Raw genomic sequence first — 27462 nt, forward strand, 5'->3', positions numbered from 1 at the left:
TTGTGAGGTCTCACACTGATTGGACGAGAAGGCCTGGCTCGCAGTCTCCGCTCTAATTCATCCCAAAGGTTTTATATGAGGTTGAAGTCAGGACTCTGTGCAAGACAGTCAAATTCTTCCACACTAAACTCTCTCATCCCCACACCATAATCCCCTCTCCACCAAACTTTACACTTGGCACAATGCAGGCAGACAAGTACCGTTCTCCTAGCAACCGCCAAACCCAGACTCATCCATCGCATTGCCCGACAGAGAAGCATGATATGTCACATGATACGTCAAAGTCAAACTTGTCCTGGATTTTTAGTAAATGAATCTATGAAATATATTTGAAAATCCTACAACGCCTTGTTAATGTCTGTGCAAACTTTGGTGTCCACGCTGCAAAAAGATGATACCAAGGCTGAATAAATGATGCTCCAATTTACACATGAGAACCTACCATTATGGCATGAGGCAGATAGCCATTGGTCTGGGTCTGTAGCCCCACAGTGTTGAGCTGAGATGCAACATAGCGCTCTGGGCTGGGCTTGTCCAGTGTAGCCCGTCGGATTTTACTCAGCTTAGTCGCAACAAAAAATGGCAAAACACTCTGGAAGAAGAGAACAATGAGATTATAAGTTACAATGTGTCAAATTGTGTAACTCTAATGTATCAATACAGTATTCAGAAACGTGGTTTTTTGGCCTGAAGTCCTATGAAATTTGCATTAATAACTACAGTTATGTCTATATTAAATATGTGGGTCTTTCGCAGTGGTATAAACTTTACCTGAATAATGATCCCCTTATTCTTGTATTCAGCCTGCAGTCCTCGTGAAAAGAAGTCCACAAATGCCTACATGAAATAAATGTAGCTCATTAAATCACAAAGATCTAGAAAGGTGGCAAAAAGGTGACACTGAAAAGATCCTTTAAACTGTCAAAATTTATTAAAAACATATTAAAAACGAAATCAATGAGTGACTGTATCAATGGTACCAGCAGACGAAATTATCAGCAAACTGGACGACAAACTCAAGATGTTGCAAAGGCTAATTTTAGCTGCTTATTTAAAAACAGCAGCCAGGACGGGACCCAGGATTAAGACAGCAGTAAATTAACCAGGAAAACTGTGAACAGCAGGCTGTATTTAAGATAACAAATGCACATGAGACCGTGATAAAACATTATGATGCCACATGTTCCTATAAACATTTAATTGGTACACTACCTCAGGACCCGAGTTACTCACCGGCTCATTTATTTTGAATAAAAACAGCAAAATTAAAAAACAAAACAAAAAAAAAAAAACCACTTCATCCCTTCTTCTAAATAAATATTGGACAAACTTCAATCACCATCGTCAATAAATTATCAGTACGCTGTTCAATTAGAATAATTCATAAGATGAGATGGATTCCTCTTCAGTACATGGTAAGCTGAGTCCAACTTCAGTTAACACTTTATGAAAAGGTCATAAACCATGTAGCGCAATTACCTTGGAGGCAGAATAGACAGTAAGAAGAGGAACAGGGTACATGCCGCTGGCAGACGAGATGTTGAGGATGGCTCCCTTCTTCCTAAAAACAGCAAGACAAGCCGGTGCTTTTTTTTTAAAGAAGCAAATTACGAGTGAAAAGAAAGATGTGCAACAAACACTTCAATCCCCAGGTAACAAAAAGAAGACGGTAGTATGTGTACTTGCATGCTGAGCCAAAACTGCTCTTGCTGTACATCAAAGTGGAACTGGTAGATACAGATAGGATCAAAGATTTCATCAAGATACCTAAATGTTTACAATGTGGGGAATAGTTCAACTCTAGCCTGCGGTGCTTGCATACATTTCATTTAACAAAAAAAGAAAAAGACCAATGAAGGAATCATCTTTCTATTATAATATCTGGCAGTTTGCGTGACCCATCCCTTGTGGAATTATTCAGCCACATTAGTCAACAACAGCCTACGATCAAGCATGCGGCCCACCGGCTTATAACTGCACGACACATTAGCATACACCAAGTGTGCCAGGACTTATTTGAAAACAGAAAACAAACCAATATGCCTCAACACAGAGCCACATTTATTAGGATACATCTATCATGACTTCTATTTCCAAAGAACGAAAGAGGAAATCCAAGTTGTCATATACTTCTGTGAACTGATCTTTTTCCTGGAGCTGAATGACTATATGACACACAGAAGGGGAAATCATTTGATCGCCTGCTGAATTTTTAGCTATGGTCACTTCCAAAGAAATCAAAACTCTCTTTTAATGGTAGTTTCATTTAGAAATTAAAAACCCCACATTGCATAAAAATTATGAATTGTTCTGCATGTCACTGAGTGAAAAGTATTTGATCAGCAAGCCAAACATGATGTTGTAATTGATGGATTTTGATCCACTCCTCATTACAGAACCTGTCTGTAATGAGGAGTTCACTGGCTGTTCACTGTTCACTGGCTTTTTAGCTACCGGTATGTTCACTTGAGGAGACAGAAAATATGTTCAAGGTTTAAACTGAGGCATTTTCCTGCTTCATGAAAATTATCAGCTCATTCTAATGTTAATGCTGTTTACAGTTGGTATATATGTATGTATATGTATACATATGTATATTTAATGTGTACATGTGGGTGTGTGTACATGTCTATAAATAGGAATAGTAGTGGTACAATAGTTATGTCAAGCTATATAGTTTATGTCTTCCATATTTCCAACCATATCCATAATCACATACTGTGTATGCTACCATTGTATATAGTGTATTATCTTACTTTTTTTTCACTGATTGTACTTATTTGTATTTTTGTATTTCCTTCTGATATCTGTACCTGAGCTGAGGTGATGCAAAAATTTCCCCGTTGTGGGATCAATAAGGTCTTATCTTATCTTAAAATGAATGCAGCACATCTCAAAAAAGTTGAGCTCGGGCTATGTTTACCATTATTAGACATCCCCTCATATTTTAACATAATGTAAACATCTGGAAACAGAGGAGATCATCTGCTGGATCTTTAGAGAAGAATGTTGTCCCACTCTCATTTAATACTGGATTCCAGCTGCTCAACAGTCCCGAGTCTTCTTTGTCACATTTTGGTTTTCATGATTCCAAATTCTTTTTGTTATGGTGAAAGTCGTGGACTGCAGACAAACCATCACAGCACCTGAACTCGTCTACTATGAGGCCATGATGCTGTTATGGATGCAAGAGGTGATTTGACTTTGTCTTGATGAAATATACCAGCATTGTCTGGATGGAAGCAAATGTGTATATATCGTTCAGCTTCAATGGTGAAAGCTGCTAATTCAATAGGCACTAATGCACACCCGTACCATCAGAGAGAGAAAGGCTTTTGAACTGAGCACTGATGACACGCCGGATGGTCCCTCTCTTCCTAGATCCAGAGGATACAGCTTCCGTGATTTCAAAACAGAACTTCTGTGTTTTCCACTTTGCCTCTGTCCATGTTAAATAAGCTTTGGCCCAGAGAAGACAGAAGTGTTTCTGGATCATGTTCATATATGGCTTCTTGATAGAGCTTTAACCTGCATTTGTGGATGGCACGGTGACCTGTGCTCACACATTGATTTCTGGAAGTGTTCCTGAGCCCATGCAGGGATTTCCATGACAGAATCATGTCTGTTTTTATTCCCGTGATGCCCGAGGGCCCGAAGATCACGGGAATCCAATATTAATTTTCAGCCTTGTACCTTGCACAGATATTTCTCCAGCTTCTCAGAATCTTTTGATGTTATGTGGTACAGATGATGAGATATTCAAAGTCTGTACAATTTTACACTGGGAAACATTATTCTTATTCCTCTGTCCAGCTTCACTTCAGAGAAACTCTGAGTAATATGCTCTGTTTTTTTAAATATACAATCAATCATGTTACTGACCTGTTGCCTGTTAACCCCATCAATTCCTCCAGCTGTTTCTTTACAGTGTCACTTACTTTTTCAGTATTTTGCTGCCCCACCACAACTTTTTTGAGGTCTGTTGGCATCAAAAGCCTGTTTTTGTTTCAATATTACATTTTCCTTGCTTAAACATTCAAATATTTTCTATGTTCTATTGTGAACAGTAAGTAACAGAAGTAAATATATGAATTCACTGGTGCTAAAGTTTCCAAAAATGTCTTAACATGAAAAGCCCAAGATCTCTTCAGTTCCTGTTTTACTGCAGCTGGTAGCTTCTCTTTACCAAGATAAAAATACTGGCGGCTGCCAGTGGCACCCCTCGCCCTCCTAGTAGATACACTATGGTATCAATTTCAAAATCCTACTATGCCCTTTTTTTTGTTTCCATGTTATCACATCCACCTCCGACCTCTAACTTTGATGTCAAAGTCAGGTTTGAATTCATCAAAGTGTTTTAGTAGACACACCCATGGTGTCTATTTGAATTGTCTATTTTCAAGGTATCGCATTCACAAACTTGGTTTTCCACATCTCCCTGGAGGGTGACTGCAATACCCCATCAGCCTCTTACAGCTGAGACGTATAAAGAAAAGAAGAGGTTTACTTGACTACACCCACTGGACTGTCCAAAACACAGTAAAACAGAAAAATAAAAGGAGCTCAGTGCAGATATGAGAAAGAGGATCACAGAGTTACAAAAGTTAGGAACTTCTCTTGAAAAACTGAAAAGTCCAAGATCATGAGTTCAATCAGTTCTACACATACAAGTCAGCAGGAAGTGACACCTCTTTGCCGTCACACTCAGCTAAGACAAAATTAGGTGAGATGGTCAGACGTAACTCAGACACAGGCACTGACTCGGTGGTTTCTGGAATCTGCTGGAACAGCATTGTGTTTTAAATCACTATGGACTAAGAGGCTAGAGTCTAACTACAGGTTGCAGCTGACCACATAGACAAGAAAACGCCTGCTGGAGGAACATTTAATGGTCCGATGAGACTAAAAGATTGAGCTGTTTTGCCACAATTATAAAAATATGTTTTGGAGCAATGCTGAGATACTCAAGCTAAAGAAAACAGCATAAACTGTCAAGCATTGTGGTCGGGGTAGAAAGTTGCTGTGCGGCTGTTTTGCTGCTAGTTGAACTGGTACAGAGTGGATGCAATAATGAAGGAAACAGACTACCTCAGAATTTTTTTGCATTACCTCAAACCATTAGGACACTCAAATGGGTGTTTTAGGAATATAACTTTAACAAAAAATCTTTTCTTCCATGCACGAATGTGTATGTTACATGATCTCACAGCCCCAGAAAAAGAACAATTCACTTATCGAAAACCTAATATTCCCGTGTCATTTGACGACACGTTTGACCCACTGCGTAGTCAAATAATAATAAAGTTCAACATCTTTTCAGAAAATTCCAGCATTCTGCCACATTTCTTCTGTCTATGATTGTATACTAATGATGTTGACTGGGATTTGCTTCAATATCTTCTTTTGCTGCAAGGAAGAAGTTTCCCAAAAATCCTGAATCTTCCAGATCTAATATTTTAAATATCCATTCACCACTACCACAGAAATCCCAGTTTAATCTTTCACTGACCACACTGCTGGTTGGCAAACACAGCGCCCTGTTACACAATCCCACCATACCGGCCTCCCACGTATCTCGCAGCGGGTTCCAAAACAGGTGCATATGAATGATCAGGATTCACTGCGTTGAACCTTTTATAGATTCGCAGACAACGGTGATGTATAAACACAACTTACCTCTCCACCATTTGTGGTAAAACAAGACGTGTCATCTGGAAACAGAAAACAATGATAATGGGGGAAAAAGACAGAAAGAGAAAAGGTTAGAAGTGGGTGATGCAGAATAAAAGCATGAGACAGACAAAAACGGCTATTGTTTGTGGGTTGTACGTGGAGGAGTTCATCCACATTCGTAAATGTGTGTGTGCGTGTGGGTGTTGTGTGAAGAGCTGGTCGGAGAGACAAGAGAAAAGAAATGATAATGATAGAGGGAGCCGTTTAAAGAAATATTGAACAATATAAATTAAGTGTTAAGAGAGAGGGTCGACTGTAGCTGTTGCTCTGGGAACTGCTGAACATGGAGAACTGGGACAGAAGTGACTTCTTATGGTATAAGTCACTGTGTTGTGCCAGTGTGTGTGTGTGTGTGTGTGTGTGTGTGTGTATGTGTGGAGGTCTTCGGTGGTCTGTGGGACTTCCTGACTGTGGATCTATCTTACCAACCATCCTAAACACCTGAATCCACCTTGACGGCTTTAATTACTCATTCCACAGAGAGCGCACCACGGGGAAACGGATGACAAACATTTATGCATCACGAGTCCTCAGTGTGCAGTTTGGGACTGAGCCAGACATTTAAGATGAGCGGTCTGCAGCAGGCATTCATGCTGACTATCAAAAAGCACCCTGAAATTCTGTGAACATGCCTGAATGCTATTTTTCATTTGTTTGAACACATGTGCCTTTCAGTAAAAACTGGAGGAGAAAAAAAATCTGAGCTATGTCCCAAGTAGCTGTATTGATCCACACAAATTCAATGCTGTAATTACCGCTAAAGGTGGCTTTACTAAGTATTAGCTTGCAGGTGGAAATACCTGCAGTGCAATCAGGAATTTCTTTAGTAGATTTAATTTGTTTTCACACTGACATTTTAAGGTTCTTTTCTCTCTCTGATAACCTGTTAAGGGGAAAAAAAACGTAATTACTTGAATATAGCAACACTCACCTGGCACACTGATGTTATGTTAATGTTGACCAGGGTGTCAATGAACTGAAACAAGAAGAACACGTGGATTAGTACAGATGGTTACATTTTGCACTGGTGCACGTACTTGTAAGTAGAATTGTAAACATTGGCAAATGAGGTTTGTTTTGTCATTCTTAAGCCTTTTTAAGTAAAAAAGAAAAAGTCTCTGTGTGTGCGTTTACATCTAGTGTAACTGACTCGCCTCTGTCAGCTCATCAGACACATTCACACAATCCAACAATCGTGTTGCTTTTGGGTCACATCCAGCAATCTTTTGAAACAAGCCAAGTTTCTTTCAGAAGGGCCGTGTAGTTTCCAAACGGGCCCTGCACTCGCTTGGCACAGTGTTAACACTAGCAAACTTTTCCTGACAGATGACACACTCGGGCTGAAGGCTGTTGATATCCCTGATCTGAATAAATCCAAAAGATAGCTAGCTTACGTGATATTTTCTAGTAAAAGGTTTTTATTTATTTAAATTGGATCTCTTTTTATAGATGTAAGGTTACCTGTTAGCTAACTGTTTTGTTTTGTTTTCCTCCTTACTGTCAATCATGGCCTTTGATGCATCATGCTATAAGAAATGTGACCATTAACCCTTTAAGACCTACCATAGAATCAAGTCCGCCAGAGCTTATATTATATTTTTACATGCTATGGAGCCATTTTTGGGAGCATTTCAAGTTTCTATACATCAATACAACCGTTATAGCCCAAATTTTAATAATATGTATTCATTAAGTGCATAGTAAATACATAAATGGCAAAAAAGTGCAATAAACTACAAAAAAATTGAAAATCGTTTTTGTTTTTTTAACATATATTTCTAGTTAGAGTAATTTAAGAGGCTTATCCCTCAAAACTGTAAATACAAAAAAGTTGCACAAAATAGTTTCCCACCACAGGAAATTTATTTTGAGTGTCTTCATAGTTTTATTTTTTTAAATACACCAATTTTTATACACTGCAGGAAAAATGAAAATAAATATTATAATGCAAATTTGCAAAAAAAACAGCATGTGCATCAAAATTTCCAGCAACTATCAACTATCAACTATTTCCAGCAGTGCAATATGAGTCCTAAGCATCCCAGAAACGACACAGAAAGTCATAAAGTCAAACATAACCTTTAAAAACACCAGTATAGGCTCATGAGGCCCTGAAGGTAAAAAACAAAATTTTCGCGAAAATGACGTCACTTCCAGTTTCGGGCAGGTAATGGCGGACATGCGATAGTTCGCGCTGACGTCTATTCCAATGTAGGAAGTGTTATGAACAGCTGATCAGATCGGCAAAGCCTGTTTCTGGAATATTATGTTTTTGTTGCTGCAAGCGCTTTTTATGCAGTTTTTGCAAAGCTATATGTGGAAGGAAACCGTGACCGAGGACAAGCTGATGGCATAAGATGTAAGTACAACTCCTCTGGTTTCATATGCAAAAAAAATTATTGCGCTAGCTTACGTGGTTGCAGTGCTACTGGGATTTAAAAATAGTTACACAAAACGGAGCGTGCCCGCTCCGACCGGCTTTAAACGGTTAATGGAACTGCATACCTGGGATCCCTCTCATTTTTTGTTAGGCTATAGAATTTGCCTGAGTGGCTAAGATAGCAGTGATGTAATCGATTCGTTTTACAAAAAGCACTGCATGGCTGACACAAAATCCCAAGTTGTGCAGCAAATCACTTAGGAGCCACTGCTGTAAATGATAACATGATAGGGTGGAATCGTAAAAAATGTATTCTGTAACAGTAAAAGGACTATTCACATGGAAGAAATACCACGCGCATTCTTCTACAAATTCTTTTACACCTGCTTTCAGCTAGAAATTCCTGAGCAACAGCCATTACTGACTTTATGACTTACAAAGCTTAAAGACTTCATGAATAACAAATTTCCCTTCTTCTACTTAACACTTTTAAGAGGCAGAATACTGCTCTGAGTGTAAAACTGTCCCACCTATACCGATCTCCATTTAAGGAGAGTGAGACTGACGGAAACTGGACTGCTGTCTAATGCAGGTGAAGCGACCTAATCTACTTAACTTTAAATAGTAATAAAAAATTTAGATTTCCTTCAACGCTACAGCAGTTTACAGAAATAGAGCAGAGGGCCGATATATGCTGTGGAATATGCAGTCGCTGGAGAAACATCAAGGGCAAACATTCATGTATTTTCATACTAACTATAATTTGAATGTGAAATACAATAATCAGAAAACTTGGAACTTACAGTGTCGAGATTGGGGACGCTGAGGAAGAACTCAGGGTAAGGGTAGGAGATCCCAACATTGTTCACTGTTAACAAGACAAAAAAAATTCAGAATTGCCAAATTATTCAAAGAGATTAAGTATTTTATGAATACAGGATTGACTCTGTTATTCCTCATTTCAGTCTTCAGGGGGCAGTAAAAGGCTTATAAATTAACCCTTCCGAATACATGAAAAACACAGTGGATTTCACAGCACTCATTGTTTGTCAGATGTGGTTGAGATAAGATTTGACATATCGTGTGACAGGCTGATTAAAACTCGTGACAAGGGAACTGGCCTCAGCACCTCCTGCAGTCTTACCCAGTACTCCAATCTCCAGTCCTGTGAGTCCTCCTTCAATCTTAGAGTAGATGTCAACAGCACTGAAGTCTGCTTGAATTGTTTTTGTCTCCACACCACATTTACTGGCTGAGGACAGAAGTATGCATTTTAATTTACTATATCTGAGTCACAATGAAAGATACCAGAAAACAATACTCAAAAATAGCATTCAGGAATGGCAAAAATGACTATTAAATAGTGATTTAGAAAGGGAAGGAAGGGGAACAAAGTATTAAACCCTAAATTAATCATCAGTGAGGTTATCCCTCCCTTAAGAGGACGCTTTCATTTAACTGGACATATTCACTTTCAGCTCCAGTAAAAGATTTTACTACCTCATAACCAAAAGCATAAGAGTCCAGCAAAGGGCTACTCAGTAAGAGATCACTTGTGCTAAAACACTAAATTCAGTGCAGTATAATTTATTCTTTTGTTACTGAGCCCTAGTGTATTATTATGCAAGCTGTAAGATTTCAGATTCGGGACAAATGAGGCTCTAAAAGTCGCGGTCATACACATGAACTAAATTAGTCTGGTGCCTCTGGAACACAGGTAGGTTTTAATCTGACTCTAAAGATGTTTTCACACATAAACTGAAGATAATTTCAGCTGAATCCGTGTGAGATGTTGTCCTTAGCTGCGTTTTTGTTTACTTCAAATCATTCTGATAAGCAGGGTGCAGACTGACTGGCTGCAATACGCTGAACTACTTCCTGCAGCGATTCTCACAAATCACCAAGGCACACAGACATTGCACCAATCAGGGTGACCGATGCAATAAGGAGAGGAATATTTAACCATGTCCAAAATTTTACAGGGGTGAAACAATTTTGAAATAATATAAACATGTGCATATCTCACCAATAGCCTTGGATACATCATCCAGCTTCTCCTGAGAGCGGCTGATCAGCACAATGGCAAATCCTTTGCGGGCGAGCTGCAAATACAAAAATGAAATATGTCAACAAAGTAAAACACATGCGCACTGCACTTACATCCATACTGATGATCAACATTTAACTGGTTCTTTGATCGACTTTTACATTTTGGCACTAGGCTATCCTGCAATATTATGACGACGTCAAAGTTATTACTTTGAATTAATACCAAATTAATATTGAAAACTGAAAATGCAACTTTGTGAACCAAATGCAGATGAAAAAGCTTTTAAAAAGCAAAGTTTGTAGATTTTATTTTTGTCATTTGGTTTCTAAAAATGGAAACTCAAGTAAATAAATTTAATGGGAAATATAAGAGATTCTTGTTGAAAATGATTCTATACCACATGTCTCTGAGGTGAGGTAGTATCTCAAAAACTCATAAACTTGATGCAAAACAGACAATAAGTGTTTGGACTCCATTGATTCACTTTGAACCAGACTTCAAATCAAGAACACTGCTCTTGTTCACAGCAGTGGTCTGCCTGCCAACAAATAGACCCAGTGTGTGCCTTAACACTAAGCAACAATGGCATGGATGGCAGGGTCACAAGAGGAAAGTCACTGCACTCCAAAAACCAACGCTGCTGCCCAGAGCCAGTTTGCTAAAGATCACACTAGCAAGCCAGAAGGCTGTTTGAACAGAGCTCTGTGGGCAGCTAAGAGCAAAGAAAAACTTCATTGTGTATACGAGAGGCGTTTGATTTAGAAGAAGGGAAAATCGCTGCATTCGAGCGTCAGGACCTTATTCCATCTCTGAAACATCACAGATTAGGCCTGTTTTGCTGCATGTGGGCCACGACAGCTTGCCGTCATTAATGGAACAGTAAATTTTTAAATACAGCAGCAAATTCGAAAGTGCAATTCAAGGACATCCGTGAATGGAATCTCAAGAGAAACTGGGTCACACAGTGCATCAAGATAAAAGATGTCCTGAAAACTAGTCATTCTACAAAAAAACAAAAAACGAACAAGAGGAATAAATATGTTTTGAATGGCCGAGGTCTCACTCATCAAAAGATATTGTGGAATGGCCTGAAGCGAGCGCTTCATGTGAGGATACCTGTTATCGAGTTAAATATGTTTTGAACATTTAATTCAACTCACTCATCCAAAGTGATGTGAAGGACTGATCAGCAGTTACTCTAAACTCATATTACACCGTGGGCCACGTACAACCCACCTTGATCTTAAGTGGCCTGTTAGTCTAATGAAGTTTAACTACTCATTGTAAAAAAAACAAAAAAACACTTCTATAGTAGATACTGAAAAAAAAGGAACTTTTCTGTAATCTAATTGTTTTATTTATTACTGAATTACTCTGGTGTAATATGATTAAGGATGGAGGAGGTCTTTATCAGAAGGAAAAGCTGTAGAACTTGAAAATACAGAATCCTAAAGTTTCTTTCTTCCCATTTTCCAAAGCCATATAGTCGATCAGATTGGGGTCTTTGCCAGGCCGATTCTGGCCCCCCAGCCTGGTGTTTCACACCCCGGCTCTCAACATTTAGTTGCAGTTATTGCTGTGCAAGATGTTCACACCAGTTACAGATCAATCTTTGCAACTCACATGCATCATATTGGGTCATTTTCCTAAATAAATAAATTTCAGTGACCATGCTTTTGTCTCATTTGTGTGGCTCTCCATGTGTTACTTTCTGTATAAAAATGAAAAAAAAAAATTAAAAATATATTTTTTAACCGTACTCACCATCAGGTGTTACATGTTTATAGATCTACTATTACAGGCACATACTATTTTCAAGTACAAGTTCATAACTCAACACCTCTGGGAGACCCTTACCTCTTCTGCATATGCTTTCCCAATCCCATCTGTGGCTCCTGTCACAACTACAAACAGAGAGAGACTTAATTAGCAAGGAAACTATATTACCATTACTCGCACCTTAATAAGATCCTTTGTACACATGTAAAAATATACAGCCTTTCCCTTATGCTCAATTACACTGGATAAACATATGAAAAACATATTGAAAATATATCACAGACTGACCCATTACGACTTAATCACATTAATCTCTACGGGCCGTAGCTTTGACTTCTGTTATAACAGAGCGTTGCAAGCAAAACATATTTAAACAGACCAAAGAAGACATGTGCTATGTAGCCAAATATATGGGCATATGAATGTAACTGATGTCATCCCAGGGCCAAGTAATGAGGTTAATCCACTTCTCTAACAACCTCCAAAGCTGAGGGAGATTTCGGAACTTAGGTCCTGGGATTTGCTCCATTTCCACCACAAGAGCATCGGTGCAGGGCGGTCAACCAGCTGATGCTCACACTCAGCTTTTGTGTTCATCCCAGGGATTCTGGAGGCTAAGAGCAGGTCAGTCAAGTTGGCTTAAAACAACAACAAAAAAGAACTATTTCTTAATGAGCCTAGATATATCTAAGGGGTCAACGTCAAGCTTAGGCAGGAAGGGGCTTTCCTCAAACTGTTGCCAGACATGTATAGCCACGCTATTAAACAGAACCTTACAGCAAGGTCGCTTATTGTAGCAGTAATGTTTCATTTATTGGTACTAAGGAGCTGAAATTATAACACTACGTAAAAAAGAAATTTACACATTTTTCAGAATTGAACTCTCGTTCAAAAGTACTAGAGGACTGTCCTGTTGTGAAGGATTCCAGTGAGTGACCACTTCACAATCAGAGATACTTTAGATGCACACTGTCAGTTTGAGGACCTGAAGCCTTTCTGCCTCTTCCACTTTAGACTTGTTTTGTCTTTGTTTGTCAAAACGTAGAAGCAAAAAAACATACTGCAGAAAACCCGAGCGGTGCTAGCCACCACAGATGAACAGCTAAAGAGTGCCACCTACAGGAACTTTATCAGCACAGAGATCTACTTCGAAGCATGACACAATACTTAACTGACAAGTGATGTCAAGAAATTGCTGTGTAGAAAGGCTAATTATGACCCAGCGCAAAAAGCTTGAGCACAATAAAAGGGATTTACTTTTAGATGCAGTGAAGGACACGGTTGACAGGGAGCAGCTGAGGTGACTAAGGAGGACAAAAAGAGAGTGAGGGAGGGTGAGGGGAAAGAGGTCCTCTCTGTCATCAGTGGCAGTCGAGCGAGCAGATGCCCTGGAACTGCCTGGCACAAACAGCAGCGGCAGCAGGATCCTATTTTTAGCAATTCCCATCTTTCAGAAGGAACCATTCATCACACCTCTGGCTAAATATAACAAAAAAGCGGATGGGGAGTTGCGTGGTGAGTCGAAATGTTACAATATGTCCCTGAATGACCTGCCAGGCCCTACTTAGAGAGGAATACTTGCCTCATCTTTGAGTACAATATCATTCTTGTGTTTTCAGAAACTGTCCATTATATTTTATATTCCTATTGTTTTGTCATTTAGTCCCTTCTTACTTTTTTTTTTTTGCATTAGACTTCTGAAAGTAAAGTGCACTTAAGATGGGAATGCTGCTGTGTGGGTTAGGTCAAACCACATCAGTGTGGTTGGGTGCACTGAGCAGTTCAGCCTCTAGGGTCTGCTACTAGGGCTTTTAGGACGCTTAGGCTCATTAAATACTACATGCAAGGAGCACCGACATAAGTGCAGTCTGTTCAGAACAAACTTCACTACCTGGGACCATTCATAGTCAACAAAAGATATGCACGGTACCATCAAAAAACAATAGTCAACAAAGGTTTGTGGAAAGGAAATGTTTAAAACTAAAGAATGAGTCATGTTCTGTTCCTCATTGCAATTCCAGTACTCAAACTACTCTCACTATTCACGAGAATGCACACTGATGATTTAGCTTACGAGTTAAAGATTAAAAAAGGGGGGTTGAGCATTTTAAGCCTAAGTACTGCTCCACTGGGAACTGTCTGACTGTCCCTCCAGTGTGTTCCACCAGTGTTCATTTTGATGGCAAATTTTGATTTCGTTTTAGTCACAGTCTTTTGACTAAAACATCATTTAGTTTTAGACATAATTTAGGCATCTAAGTTCTTTCAGTTTTAGTTATTTAAATATCATATCAAGTGTAAAAGTTTGGTATGTTTTTACTGGTTGCTCCACACGGTTTACAAAGCGTTTTATTTCCCTTGACATCAAATGCAAAATATGTCCAATCTTCTTCTACCAGAAGCATAGGACCCACTCCCTGTTTGTTGGGGGCAGATCAAATGTGGGCATCTAACTCGCCGCACAGCTAATTTCTTCTCACTGGATCACTTCCAAACTTTTTCGGCCTTACTACACAACTTAATTAGTTCTAAGTCTCATCTCTCTAGAATATTTTCATCCTGTTTTCATTTGATGAAAGTGTCAATAGATTTCATCAGAGTTTCTGATCCTCGTGCACAGGGCTGCTCGATTATGGCAAAAATGATAATCACGATTATTTTCACTGAAATTGAGATCTCGATTATTTGACGATATTTATTTAACCCTTTAAGACCTACTATAGAACCAAGTCCGCCAGAGCTTATATTATTTTTTTACATGTTGTAGTGCCATTTATGGGAGCATTTCAAGTTGCTATACAACTGTTATAGCCCATATTTTAATAATATGTATGAATTAAGTCCATAGTAACTACATTAATTGCAAAAAAGTGCAATAAACTACAAAAAAAAATTGAAAATCGTTTTTGTTTGTTTTTTTACATATATTTCTACTTGGAGAAATTTAAGAGGTTTATCCCTCAAAACTTTAAATACAAAAAAGTTGCAAAAAATAGTTTACAACAACAGGAAACTTATTTTGAGTGTGTTCATAGTTTTATTTTGGAGATACACCAATTTTTATATACTGCAGGAAAAACAAAAAAACAATCCTATGATGCAAATTTTCAAAGAAAACAGCAGGTGCATCAAAATAAACTATTTCCAGCAGTGCAATTCGAGTTCTAAGCATCCCAGAAACTATTCAGAAAAGTCAAACATGACCAGTATAGGCCTTTAAGGCCTACAAGTAAAAAAAACTAAATTTCCGCTAAAAATGACGTCACTTCCGGTTTCGGCCAGGAAATGGCGGACATGTGATAGTTCGCGCTGACGCCTGTTTCACTGTGGGAAGTGTTACGAACAGCTGATCGGATCAGCGAAGCGTGTTTCTGGAATATTATGTTTTTGTTCCTGCAAGCGCTTTTTATGCAATTTTTGCAAAGCTTTATGTGGAAGGAAACCGTGACCGAGAACAAGCTGATGGTATGAGATGTAAGTACAACTCCTCTGGTTTCATATGCAAAAAAATTATTGCGCTAGCTTACATGGTCCAGGTTCTACAGGGATTTAAAAATAGTTACACAAAACGGAGCGTGCTGCTCTGACGGCTTTAAAGGGTTAACAATGACTTTAAAAAAATAATATAAAATAGTGTGCAACACCACTGAAGTTTTTTTTTTTTTAAACTCTCTTTTCAACCAACAGCAGTCACTCTCCTCTCCAAATAACTTCTGCTTAGCTTTCCGAGCTTCCCTCGGGTCCTCTTAATCAGCGGTCTCCAACCTTTTTTGCACCACGGACCGGTTTATGCCCGACAATATTTTCACGGACTTTAAGGTGTCGCGGATAAACGAGGGAGGGGCTAATAATCGGCTCAGTCATTTTTAATGATCGTTGAAAGCCCAGATCGTAATCGTGATTAAAATTCGATTAATTGAGCAGCCCTACTCGTGCATTAGTTTTTATTTAGTTATTGACTTGTTTTTGTCAGACAAAAGATAAAGGTCGTTGACAAAAACTGAGACAAAAATTATAGGTCGACAAAACTAACCATCTTCCACCCAACTGCACTTTCAACAGTCCACAGTTAAAGAGGGATCTGAGGTGCATAATCCCCTTTTGTATAATTTTCACATCTAGCAATCCTGGTTACAACACCTGTTAGTAACCATGCGCTGCATAAAAATGGATGTATGTAGCTAATGTTACATCATAATGGTGCCCATTGGTTTTGAACACTATATGTTAAAGTCTCAATTTAAAACATTTCAGCCCCATAGCATGGGAATCTATTTAGTTCGGCTTGCCTTAAAAACAGCTGTAAGTGGCCATCAGCAAAACTGTGGAGTCTTTTTTGCTCAAACTGATATCATCATGTTGGTATAGTTCCTGGATCACCAAAACTAATGTTGGTCCAGGTTCAAGAACACAAGTGACCAATTACATTGTAGTAAAGTTATAGTTTTGCAACATGGACGCACCCTACCTATAGCCCTGTAACCCTAACCGCGATCACATCCCAACCCCCAATCCTAACGGCCCCTTTTTTGGATTTCTTCCTGAGTGGACATCAGCAGGTGTTTTCCCACGTTGCAAAGCTATGACATCATAACAGCGTGATTGGTCTGATGCAATGTTGATCCTCGATGAATAGTTGATTGATTAAAATGTTGATCCAAGAACAACGCACAACACAGGGATATCCGACCTGATTTTTCGATCATGTTGGACTGGTGGTCCAACAGGTCATGGTGGTCTGGAAGATATTCTATGGTCTTTACTGCCTCCTTCTGGTGGTACAGGTGGCACAAGGTAAAATAAACAGTGCAGAAAGAATTTAAATATTTTAAACTTTAATGTCCCCAGTATGTATACTCTTACTCTAAGGACATCTTATATGTCGGACAACATCATGGAATGCACCAACGCAAGACTCTGTGATACAACCATTTAGTGCAATTGCTTTTTAAAAGCAAGTCATCAGTTAATTTTTTGAAATTCTCTCCATATATTACCTTTATTACAATGTCCTAATAATAAGCTATGCTCAGTGTACCTTAAGATTTAAGAAGAGTCGCTGACATCACCCTGTGAGACACAAGTTACAGATTTTGGATTTTCTATTTACCGTTTTACCAGAAGCAAGGACCATTGAAATTCAACCCATTTTTAAAACAGGATGAATTCTTGATTTTAACACAACGACTTATGCACAACGGCTGCAGCAATTTTCAATTTGTACATGTTCAAATGCTCTCTGTGCTCTTTCTGGAATGTCTAATACAAATACCACCTTAAAAGAGTTTATTTTAAGCAAATGTTTTTGCTATTTTAACACTACTCTTCATTTGTTCTTGTGCTCATCCATCTATCTGCCCTTTGCTGTGCCCATTTTCCTCTTTGTGTGATTGTCTTGAGTGCAGATGATGCCGGGATGCCAAGCATCCTCTAGGGCTGCAGCAGAGCCAAACAGAAGGGAGGAGTGGAGGAGCAAAAGAGAAGAGAAAATGACAAACACGAGCACAGGGGATCCTGAGGGCAACTAAAAATAGTACAGGGAAAAGGAGAGGAGAGTGCAGGGGGAGTCTGGAGGCACAATGATGAGGAAAACGTAGGCTGGGTTATTTTTAGTTGTTTTAAGAATGAAGTGATTTGCAGTCAGAACAGGGAAAAAAAGGAAAAACATTTTACAGCTGAGTGCATGTTCCCTTCACTCAAATAAAACAAGATCTATTTTAGGAACTGCAGTCTCTGGCAAATCTAGGTTAGACTGGCTAGGTGTTCCAATGATAGTGCTACTATGTGAACAACATTGGGGCGCAGGATTTCATGACACCTTACAAGATATAAGGACAATAACTGATTTTTGTTTTTTGTTTTTTTAACAAAACTGTTTTCACAGAAAAGTTAAACAAAATGAGAATTTTACCAACCACTCTTATTTTAACGCCTCAACTTCAGCATTTTGAAAGTCAACCATCTTGTGCCGAAATTGGGACAAGAGGATAAAAAGTTATCAGACAGAAAGCAGGGTTAAAATGACGCATGAACTCATGGACTCGACTGTCCAGGATGCTGCTAGAGGTGAAACAGCGTTTTCTTGGCACCTTTTGTGGCCAGAAAACCAGTCAATTAAAGTATGAATCACACAATCAAGTTCAGAATAGTTACTGACCATGTATATCCCCTTTCAATTAATTCAATTCAATTTTATTTATATAGTGCAAAAGCAGTCACATCAGGGCAATTTATATTGGGGCGATCGTGGCTCAAGAGTTGGGAGTTCGCCTTGTAATCGGAAGGTTGAATGTTGTGTTGTTGTGTCCTTGGGCAAGACACTTCACCCGTTGCCTACTGGTGGTGGTCAGAGGGTCCGGTGGCGCCAGTGTCCAGTGCCTCGCCTCTGTCAGTGCGCCCCAGGGTGGCTGTGGCTACAATGTAGCTTGCCATCACCAGTGTGTGAATGTGTGCGTGAATGAATGGATGACTGGATGTGTAAAGCGCTTTGGGGTCCTTAGGGACTAGTAAAGCGCTATATAAATACAGGCCATTTACCATTAGTAAAGACCCTACAACAACACAGAGAAAACCCCAACAATCAAATGACTGCCTATGAGCAAGCACTTGGCAACAATGGGAAGGAAAAGCTCCCTTTTAACAGGAAGAAACCTCCAGCAGAACCAGGCACAGGGAGGGACGGCCATCTGCCGCAACCAATTGGGGGTTATGGGAGAGAGACAAGACAGTAAACACTGCCGAAGTGAGGCAAAGATAATTAACTATTGATTAAATGTGGAGTAGTGACCCCTTATTGTCATGATTTCCCCATGTTTTTATGGCTATTTCCAGCAGGGTAACGCACCATAATGCAAAACAAAAGTCTAAATGTTTTTCATACAGCTGAGAATTAGTTCAGCAGACTTCAGGAACCTCCCCAGTTGGCATTCTGCTGGATTCACCAAGCAAGACAGGTGGCTTGAAGTGCAAATGTGCAAGTTGCAAATCTGCACAAATTGTGAATTGAATCGCACTGATGTGGAGCAGAATCTGATGCCGGCAGATCGGAGTGAGGTAAACCTATAAGCAGTTTGCCAATCACCATTAAGCAACAAAACTGTGCCGTCTGTGAAATCAGACGGCACTGTATAAAAGTCTGCAACCATCAAAAGTTTAGGGTGGAAACAAAACTGTATCCAGTATTGGTATGTCACACGTGTCACAACTATGTCATTTGAAGCAATGTTTGAGAAATAGCTTACCTTCCTAATAAAATGCTCAGCAAGTGTCACACAATGCATTAAGGCAGCTGTATTTTTTATAAGTCATTGTCTCAGATAACGTATGATTAGAATGTGTAATACCATCACAGCTTCCCTTTTCTCTCTCCCTCACAGTCTCCTGCTCTCTCTCTCACACACACCAGTGAAATGCAGGCACCGCTGAACCAGAATCACGAGGATCCTGCGTCTCATGTAAAGCTAACTTATGAATGGCTGTAGTCCCGTTATATAATCGGGCCATCCTCTCAATCAAGTCCACTTCAGTGAGACAAAGTTTGTGAATGAAAGTAGTAGCCGAGGCTAACGGGCTCCCTTTGCCTCATTGCATATTCTGAATCATTTTGCATCTGGAATCCAAAAATATCCTCCCTCCCCTTCTGCGTTTCCATTTTTAGCCGTGCACAAAAAAAAAGATCAAAGGCGTCGTCGGTTCACATCCCCCGAACATTTGGCTCCTCTCTAACACACTGATGTGACTGGAGCTGCAAAGGCTGAGAAAGATGTAGAGTCCTCTGATTTTAGCCTTGAATCTTGAATTGTTGGAAATGGTAAAGGAGTCAGGAGAACGTGTCCAAGACAAAAAGAGAAATATACAATATAAATATGCAATCAAAAGATTGTGGAATCAGCAAATAGAGATTGGAAAGGCATTGATAATACTTCTATGATGCCTTATAAGCATTTTAATTTCAGGTTTGGATTTTCATTGACTATGTAGTTTTTTTACTGACAGGCCCTACAGGTCCTGGGCTCTTCTGGGGTGCCTAAATGAATCATTATGTAAAAAACTTCTGAGATTTGTGAGCTACCAACTCTGATGTTGGTGTGAACTTTGTACACCAGACTTGCCAACACCAAAGCAATCCCGGCAGGCCAGTCTGTTCAAATTTCAAGGTTCAATCAGTAAGCAGGTAGGACAGATGGACAGCATTCAATCTAACTTGATAATCCCCTCGAGCCATAATCCAATGATAAGACTTGCAACTGTTTTACAAGTGATGACAAAAGGGCTGATCATCCCTTCAACACTATGTATTCCTTTTAAACAAAAAAGGCATCAAAGGATTTTCTGCTGCTTTACTAAAGAAGTCTTAGTGTGTAACAAGTATATGCTGAAGCAATATGGGACGACTGGATACGTCACAATCACCCCACCAGAGTGAAACATTAAACAGAGCAGCCACAGCTGTGACACACCGCAACAACCCCAGCATGAGTCGTTCCCAGTGGTTTCAAGAATAGGAGAGTCCATTAGAGAGCACCGTGTGTGCTTGTAGTCCACTGTACATTCTGTATTATGTTAGGTGCACCATCACAGCCCAGTGCAATCCAGTTCACCCTAAGAAACAAATAAACTACAGAGACACGAGGTGTGATTAGAAATGTTAAACTATTGCATCTATAAAATGCAAAAACCTGCACCTGCTTTGAATTTGGATTGTATCTTACAGTGAAAGGCACCAGCTACATTTTATTAAAAGGCCAAAGTTGCACGGCACCAAATCTGGTGAGAAAAATGTTCATTTTTCATGGACATCAGGCAATGGTACGTGCCATACTTTAGGTCATTTGTGCTAAATATTCTCCCTAAGACGCCGAAGGATTTTACAAGAGAAAAAACAAACAAAAAAAGTGGTCAGACTCTCAGACTAACAAACAAAGACCTGACCTGACTCGGGATAGTGGCACTGGCAAATATAAATTGCTTTTATAAGGGCAGTAGCAGGGCTTTTGCATAGGACCTCATCTAATACAAGCCATGTGTTCTGCCTCAGTGGAGTTACTCTCACTGTTCATCGGTTTGTTAGCTGTAGCTGGTGTTCTGATAATCTCAGTCAAATAAGATTTTTTTAGCACATGTGAGACCTTAAAGAAATTCAACCCTGGAACTAGAGATACACAGAAACCACATATGGATCAGATATAATTTCAATCCAAAATCAAAAAGATAGACCAGGTATCATGACATCAGACCAATCAATAAAATGTGTGTGGGGGGGAGGGGGTGTTTTTTCGTCTTTCCTCTATGATTTCAAACGATGGTCAAATAAGCTGACGCATAAGCTGTAATAATGATGACAATACATTCCCTGCAATGTTACCAACTAATGTGTCAAACAGTACTGAGTTATAAAAGAATTTATTATGGAAGTGACTTATAATACTTATACTACAGAATAACACTGTAACAAAGTTAAACAGAAAAAAGATTAATGCTCCACTGTTTAATTCTGTTTACATATCAGAAAAACTATCATTTTGCACATTTCAATTATATATATATATATATATATATATATATATATATATATATATATATATATATATATATATATATATATATATAGTGGGGTGGGGTGTTATGTTCAGACAAAGAATAGCTACTTAATACTTAATACAACCGACAGGACAACAGGACAGGTCCCTTTATATTGTACCATTACTACTTGAATAAATAAAACTGGCTGGTAGTCTCCCCAATTAGTTTCTCACCTGCCCACTTTCCTAGTTTGGCGGGTGACAGGAGCCGTCCGTTGCCCAGCACCCACACCCTGAACCCGGACAGCAGTCGGTACACGGTGCACAGAGACAACCAGGCCGCGGTCAGAGCACCGAGCCAGAACAGCGGTGCCTCCACGGCCCGAAACACGGCTTCTCCGCTGAACGACATAGCTGCACTACACACTTCTGTGTCTGAACTGCGTATCTATACTAGTGCCTGAATTTATTGTATCTATATTAACGTGATGACAAAGTGCTCAAAGTGCACATACATGCGTCAGCCAGAACCCTTCCTCTGTTGGACACTTCCGCATCAGTGTTTGACTGCCTGTGATTGGCCCGTTCTCTTCTTCTTCTTTTAATGCTTTTAAAACCCCCATCGCAACAAATCTACTCGTTACTACCACCTACTGTTCCAGCACAGGCTGGACCCAAAACGACCGTCATGCGGCTACAATGTTTTGCAAAATATACGCGTTAAATTCTTCTATATAACATCTTAACTTCCTACCTGTTATGTTGGTGTAAAGTAACAACTTTAATTTAAAAAAAAAAATCACATTTCAAAAGGGACCGTTTTCACTCTATGAAGCATTACGGTTTAAGGATTTACTAACTTGGTAACATCATATCAGTTTCTACTTTTACGTCCTTCTAATGTTTATAATCTTACTTTTTTATTTTACGTTTCATCCCTTAATATTGTAAGCGTTATAGTGCCCTAACTCTACCTCTCATTTGCCCTTAGTGTGCTTTGCCTTCTTTGGTTAAAAATACTGAATATTTTTTTTCTTCCCACAAATAATAACACTAATACTACACCTTCAGTATTCCAAGCCATACCATGCTTGTGTTATTTCACGTGTTTTCTCTGTTTGTTTAATAGCTGTATATGCGCTTGCACATACCTTTTCTCCAAGTGTCACTTTAAACAAACATTTCTTTTTTCAGGCTGAAGCTGAACCTGCTTGCATTGTTCTATTAATTGCTCAAATTTGCCCATCTTTTCTTTTTCTTGTTTTCATATTCTTTTCTGTATTTCATGTATTTTCTCGTAGTACACTAAATGTGCCAGTTGTGTTTCTAATCTCTTGTGTGGGGAAAATGCTTGTATTGTAGATGTTAATGTTTAATGTTCTCCCATCTTAAGACTACATATATACATGTACTGTATATACTGTTATGTCCACTGGCAGCAATTTCAAAAGTGCTCAACACGGTGTCTTGATTACACCGTAGAAAGCTTTAATGAGGACAGTGATTTGATCAGTTTTCAGTAGTCAATGAAAACACACATTCTTTTTACCTGTGTTTTCATATTGTTTGAAATACTGTAGACTGAAAATGCAATATGAAACACCCATTTCAATTTTACACCCGAAGTGTGTGTATTTTTTTTCTCCCTGTTTTCTTTTATAAAAATACTTACATTTTATCATTATGCTTGCTTTTGTCTACACCTTACTGTTTTTAAAGGCAATTTAATGGCAATAGTAGAACTTACATTTTTTTTGGAGTTTTCTGGGTTTAGCAAATATACGTGTCATGTTTTTGAAATATAGTAAGAAATCTTGTAAAAAAAAAAAACAAACAAAACAAAACAAAACTCTTTTACAACATTTCCACCCAAAACATTTTGAAAAACAATTGTTTTGAATTTGTGGGAAATTATTTTTTAGCATCCCAGATGGAGGTGTAAATAATAAATTGACACCATGCAGAATCCTGTGTTTTAATTTCAAAGATGTGTGTCCACAAATCCACTTGTGATAGATATTTAGTCTTAACTCTGCTTTCTTTAAAAAAAAACAAATGGTTTGATTATTTGTTTTATTGCCGTGATTATTCTGATTGTAACTCCTCTTTGTTTCATAGACACGATGTGTGTAATTGAATCAAACTTAATATACAGACACACACATACGGAGTACACAGTTCAGCCAAGTGGAGCAGACATGAGTGGTCCATAATGTGAGTGTGAGCGTTATATAAGCGCATGACATCTAAAAATAGAAATGCAGCAACTGTAAACATGGATCTGAACTGTTGGCTTTAAGCTTTCAAAGGAGTCTGAATGAAAGTTAGATTAACCCAGCATCCCGCATGTAAAGTGCCTAAAGTGGTGACCGTGAGTCTGATGGTGAGTACGGCTGGCATGATAGTGAGTGGGTAAAAAGTGAAACTCAAACCTACAGCGCTGATAAATAATCGAGAAATATATCTGACTTTTTTCTTTCATTATTTTTTTTAAGCTCCTGATGAGTAAAATATGTTTATAAGAAGCACACAGACTTCTTTTAATAACGCAATGTGCTGGACCGTAGTAATTTAACACCACATGTTTAGAGACATGTCATTGTGTTTGTTATTTTTGATACAGAAAAGTGTGACAAGATGATGAGATTTGTGTCCGTGCACTCTAAGACACTGACTAGTTTTTGTACAACACACAAACATCGCATTCTTTCATCAACTTTTATATTTTCCTTTTTTTCTTTACAAGGATTTTACAGGAGATCAGTATAGATTTTATTCTGAATCTTTACGTCTGTCAGATTCAGCTTACACATGCACACACACACACACACACACACACACACTGCAATACGTCATATCTACCGGCTTTTATTATTGTGTAGTTCCATGTGCGTCTTTACAGCAAAGAATCACATTGATGTGTGAATACCTAATTCTTTACAACACGTATCTCCTCAAATCAAACATGCAAACTTAATGAAGACACACGATGCAGGATTTTTCAAGGCTTTTATTAATCATCCATGTTGTTGCATAGAGACTTGAAATAACTTTATTTAAAGACAATAATAATGATAATAATACACACAGTTAATGATGTACCACAAAATTGAAATTCGGTGTATATTAAGGGGAAAGGAGAAAATGAAATCACAGTTGGGAAATCTGTTTAAGTTTTACATATCATTGACTTTTTAAACACCTGAAAGAGAAAACAAGAAAGAAAGAGACTGAGCTGAAATGTAATATTAATTTTAAAAGAAATGAATTACATAGCAAAGCAAAGAATCTTGAAGAAGAAAACAGGATTGTATAGCAAAACACACACACGCACACACCTCAGTAATAACTGGATACAGTTTGTTCACATGCTATGTGTGTCTTATCTTACCTGTTGTTACATTAAGGGAAACAGAAGTCTGTTATCATGGAGAAAATCTACACCTGAGTTAAATGTTATATGTTCAAGGTAACTCGTATTTGAATGCATTTATTAGGGCACCCTTTACAAGGGAGTGTATCTATTTATTGACATATTTTTTGGAAAAGTTCACTTCTCTTATTTTTATTTTAACTTACTCCATGCTAAGTGAGTTTCTCTGCAAACTGTAAAATTGTATAGTTTCTATGTAATTCTTGTTGTGCTTATCTGAAGACTTTCTGCCTGATACACAAACGTAGGTGCAGAACACGTGCATGTAGCTTTCAAGTATTTAGTGACATTTGCATAACAGTGTATATGCAAAATCTCAACAAAGTAATCATATAAATCTCAGGATGCTGTGGGAAACTTTGCACGTTTTCTTCACTGCACGTTTGCACATAATGGCAGTGTCTCGAATCCAGGCATGCAGACATCCACTCTTACGTCTGAAAAGCCAGCACTACAGCACAGACGCACATTAACTCGTAACGAAAATTTCATTCTGCCCGCTGTCGTGAATTAACAGTGATTTTACGTCTAAGCAGGAAAAGCACTGCAAAACAAAAAAGCTGGCATCACTTAATACGTTTACAAACATTATTTCCATGGGATATCTCCTGTGGAGCTTGACGCAGACGTGTTTAACACATTTAAAACTACAAATCAGCTTCTCATTTGCGGTCCCATATGTCAGCAATGACGCATGCAGTACAGCCCTGTAGAAAAAGAGAGGAACACACATACACCACATCGTTAATCTACATTTTTGTATATTTTCCAGTATAAAATTTCAGAATCCCTCTGTTTTCCTTAAATTATTTATTTGTTTGTGAAAGGCTTTTTTTTTTTAGTATAGTGTCCTTCACTGTTGAAAAGACCCTTTTAAGTATTTCTACCTTGTCCCTGTCCTTTCCCCAAACCTCCATCAACACACAATGACAAAAGACTGCCTTCTAACCAGTGTGTGTATATTTCGGAGCTATGATGATTTAAGAGATGTCCTGGAGAGGAGGTGCTGATAGGGAGAGTTGGACATATTCTTCTAAACCAGGAGCTCATGACTTCATGAGATGCTGGAGCTAAGGGAGAGGGGTTTAGGGCATGGTGGTGGGGGCGTGGGGGGTCACTTCCTGCTTCTTTCAGCCTGTGTGTGACCTCAGAATTCGATCCTGATTAAGGCAGATTTAAAAAGTTTACCAAAAATCATGGAACAATCACACAATCATCATAACATTGTGCAATAATCTGAACACTCATATGTGTGGAGATCTGACTGTGTATGCACGGCAGTGTGGGTTGGAAAAAACAGGCACCCTACACAGGACTGTGTATTGGCATGTCATAAACACATTATGAATATTTGATTGTCAACACGTTAAATGTGCCCCTTGTGCCTTTGTTAAATAGTCCAGTATTTAACAAAAAAGAGTAAAAGAAAATTTGCTTAAGCCGAATCAGTTTCCTTCTTGGAATGATCGTAATGCGTTTTGATCCACAATAACAGACGGAGAACAAAAGAAGAAGATGAATGAAAAAGAAGGGCATGCAAGATAAACGCAGCGAGTGTGTCTGTGTACGTGTCGAAGGTGAGGATTACATCCTCACACCATGAGAACATTACCAGCTGATTTTGCAAAATAAAAAATAAAAAATAAATAAAATGAAAGACTTTACTCTTTACTTCCCTTTTACAGATTCCCTCACGTGCTTCCACCTTCTGACCTCATTGTGCTTTGGTCACTGCTGCTGTGTCTCATTGTCCAATGTGTGATGTGACAAACCTGCGAGTACAAAAGGCAAAAAAAAAACCCAAGAACAATGACAAAAAGCGAATTAATGATAATAATAATAATAATAATAATAATAATAATAATAGTATGCCGAGGCAACATTATTGCCATAATAAAGACATTTTCTTTCATTCTTTGTGCCAGAATTGACACAATGGCGTACAGGTGCTTGTGAAGAGTAACGGGGTAAATGTACAGATATATACAGATATAAAGGAGTAGAAGCACACAGGGTGATACTAGTATGAATATCCACGCCCAGTAAGCTGTAATTTTAACAATGAAAATGCATCAGAAGTCAAAACAGGGGAGTGGAAAAAGAAATGGTCAGGAAGTGCCCTGTGATGCAGTTTACAGCAGCCAGTTTATTTCACAGAACCATAAGCAAGGAATAGAGAAAAGATGTTTTAAACAAGCAAACTATTCAACAAAGAAATAAAATGAGAAACAAAGCACACACTGGACATCTTCGCTTTGACATCTATGCGCACACCTCACAACCCTAGACACTTTATTTAAGTTGGCAGATTTACGTGTCTTTTTCCAGCTGCAGAAATGTTGAAAATTTTCTTTCATATATTCATTACTCACAGAATTTTGAGCTCATTTTTACCTCCTTCATCTGGACATGTGTCTGTCCAGTTTTCAGTTTATATACCAGATGCTTATTTGTGGGGGGTTTCTCTTTATGTCTTTATGGAACCCACCGAGTAATACCTCACAGCGCAGGCTGCAATTTTTGAATTTGAATTTAATTTAGTAACTCATATAAGGTTGGATGAGGT

General features: G+C 38.6%; 1 protein-coding gene across 1 annotated transcript in view; it reads right to left on the minus strand.

Annotated features, from left to right (window-relative positions):
- The window catches only part of hsd17b12b (hydroxysteroid (17-beta) dehydrogenase 12b), a 28154-nt gene extending 6123 nt beyond the window's left edge, over positions 1-22031 (minus strand). Inside the window, exons 1-10 of the mRNA XM_080885490.1 lie at positions 21698-22031; positions 12021-12067; positions 10140-10215; positions 9258-9365; positions 8917-8981; positions 6665-6709; positions 5677-5711; positions 1480-1561; positions 772-837; positions 443-592 (exon numbers count right to left, since the gene is read on the minus strand). Of these exons, the coding sequence (XP_080741616.1) occupies positions 443-592; positions 772-837; positions 1480-1561; positions 5677-5711; positions 6665-6709; positions 8917-8981; positions 9258-9365; positions 10140-10215; positions 12021-12067; positions 21698-21875 (852 nt within the window). The 5' untranslated portion in view covers positions 21876-22031. The remainder of the gene's footprint in view (positions 1-442; positions 593-771; positions 838-1479; positions 1562-5676; positions 5712-6664; positions 6710-8916; positions 8982-9257; positions 9366-10139; positions 10216-12020; positions 12068-21697) is intronic.
- Positions 22032-27462: the final 5431 nt, after the last annotated feature.

The sequence above is a fragment of the Rhamphochromis sp. 'chilingali' genome (genome assembly GCF_963969265.1).
Source record: "Rhamphochromis sp. 'chilingali' genome assembly, chromosome: 6".
In the NCBI taxonomy this organism is placed as follows: domain Eukaryota; kingdom Metazoa; phylum Chordata; class Actinopteri; order Cichliformes; family Cichlidae; genus Rhamphochromis; species Rhamphochromis sp. 'chilingali'.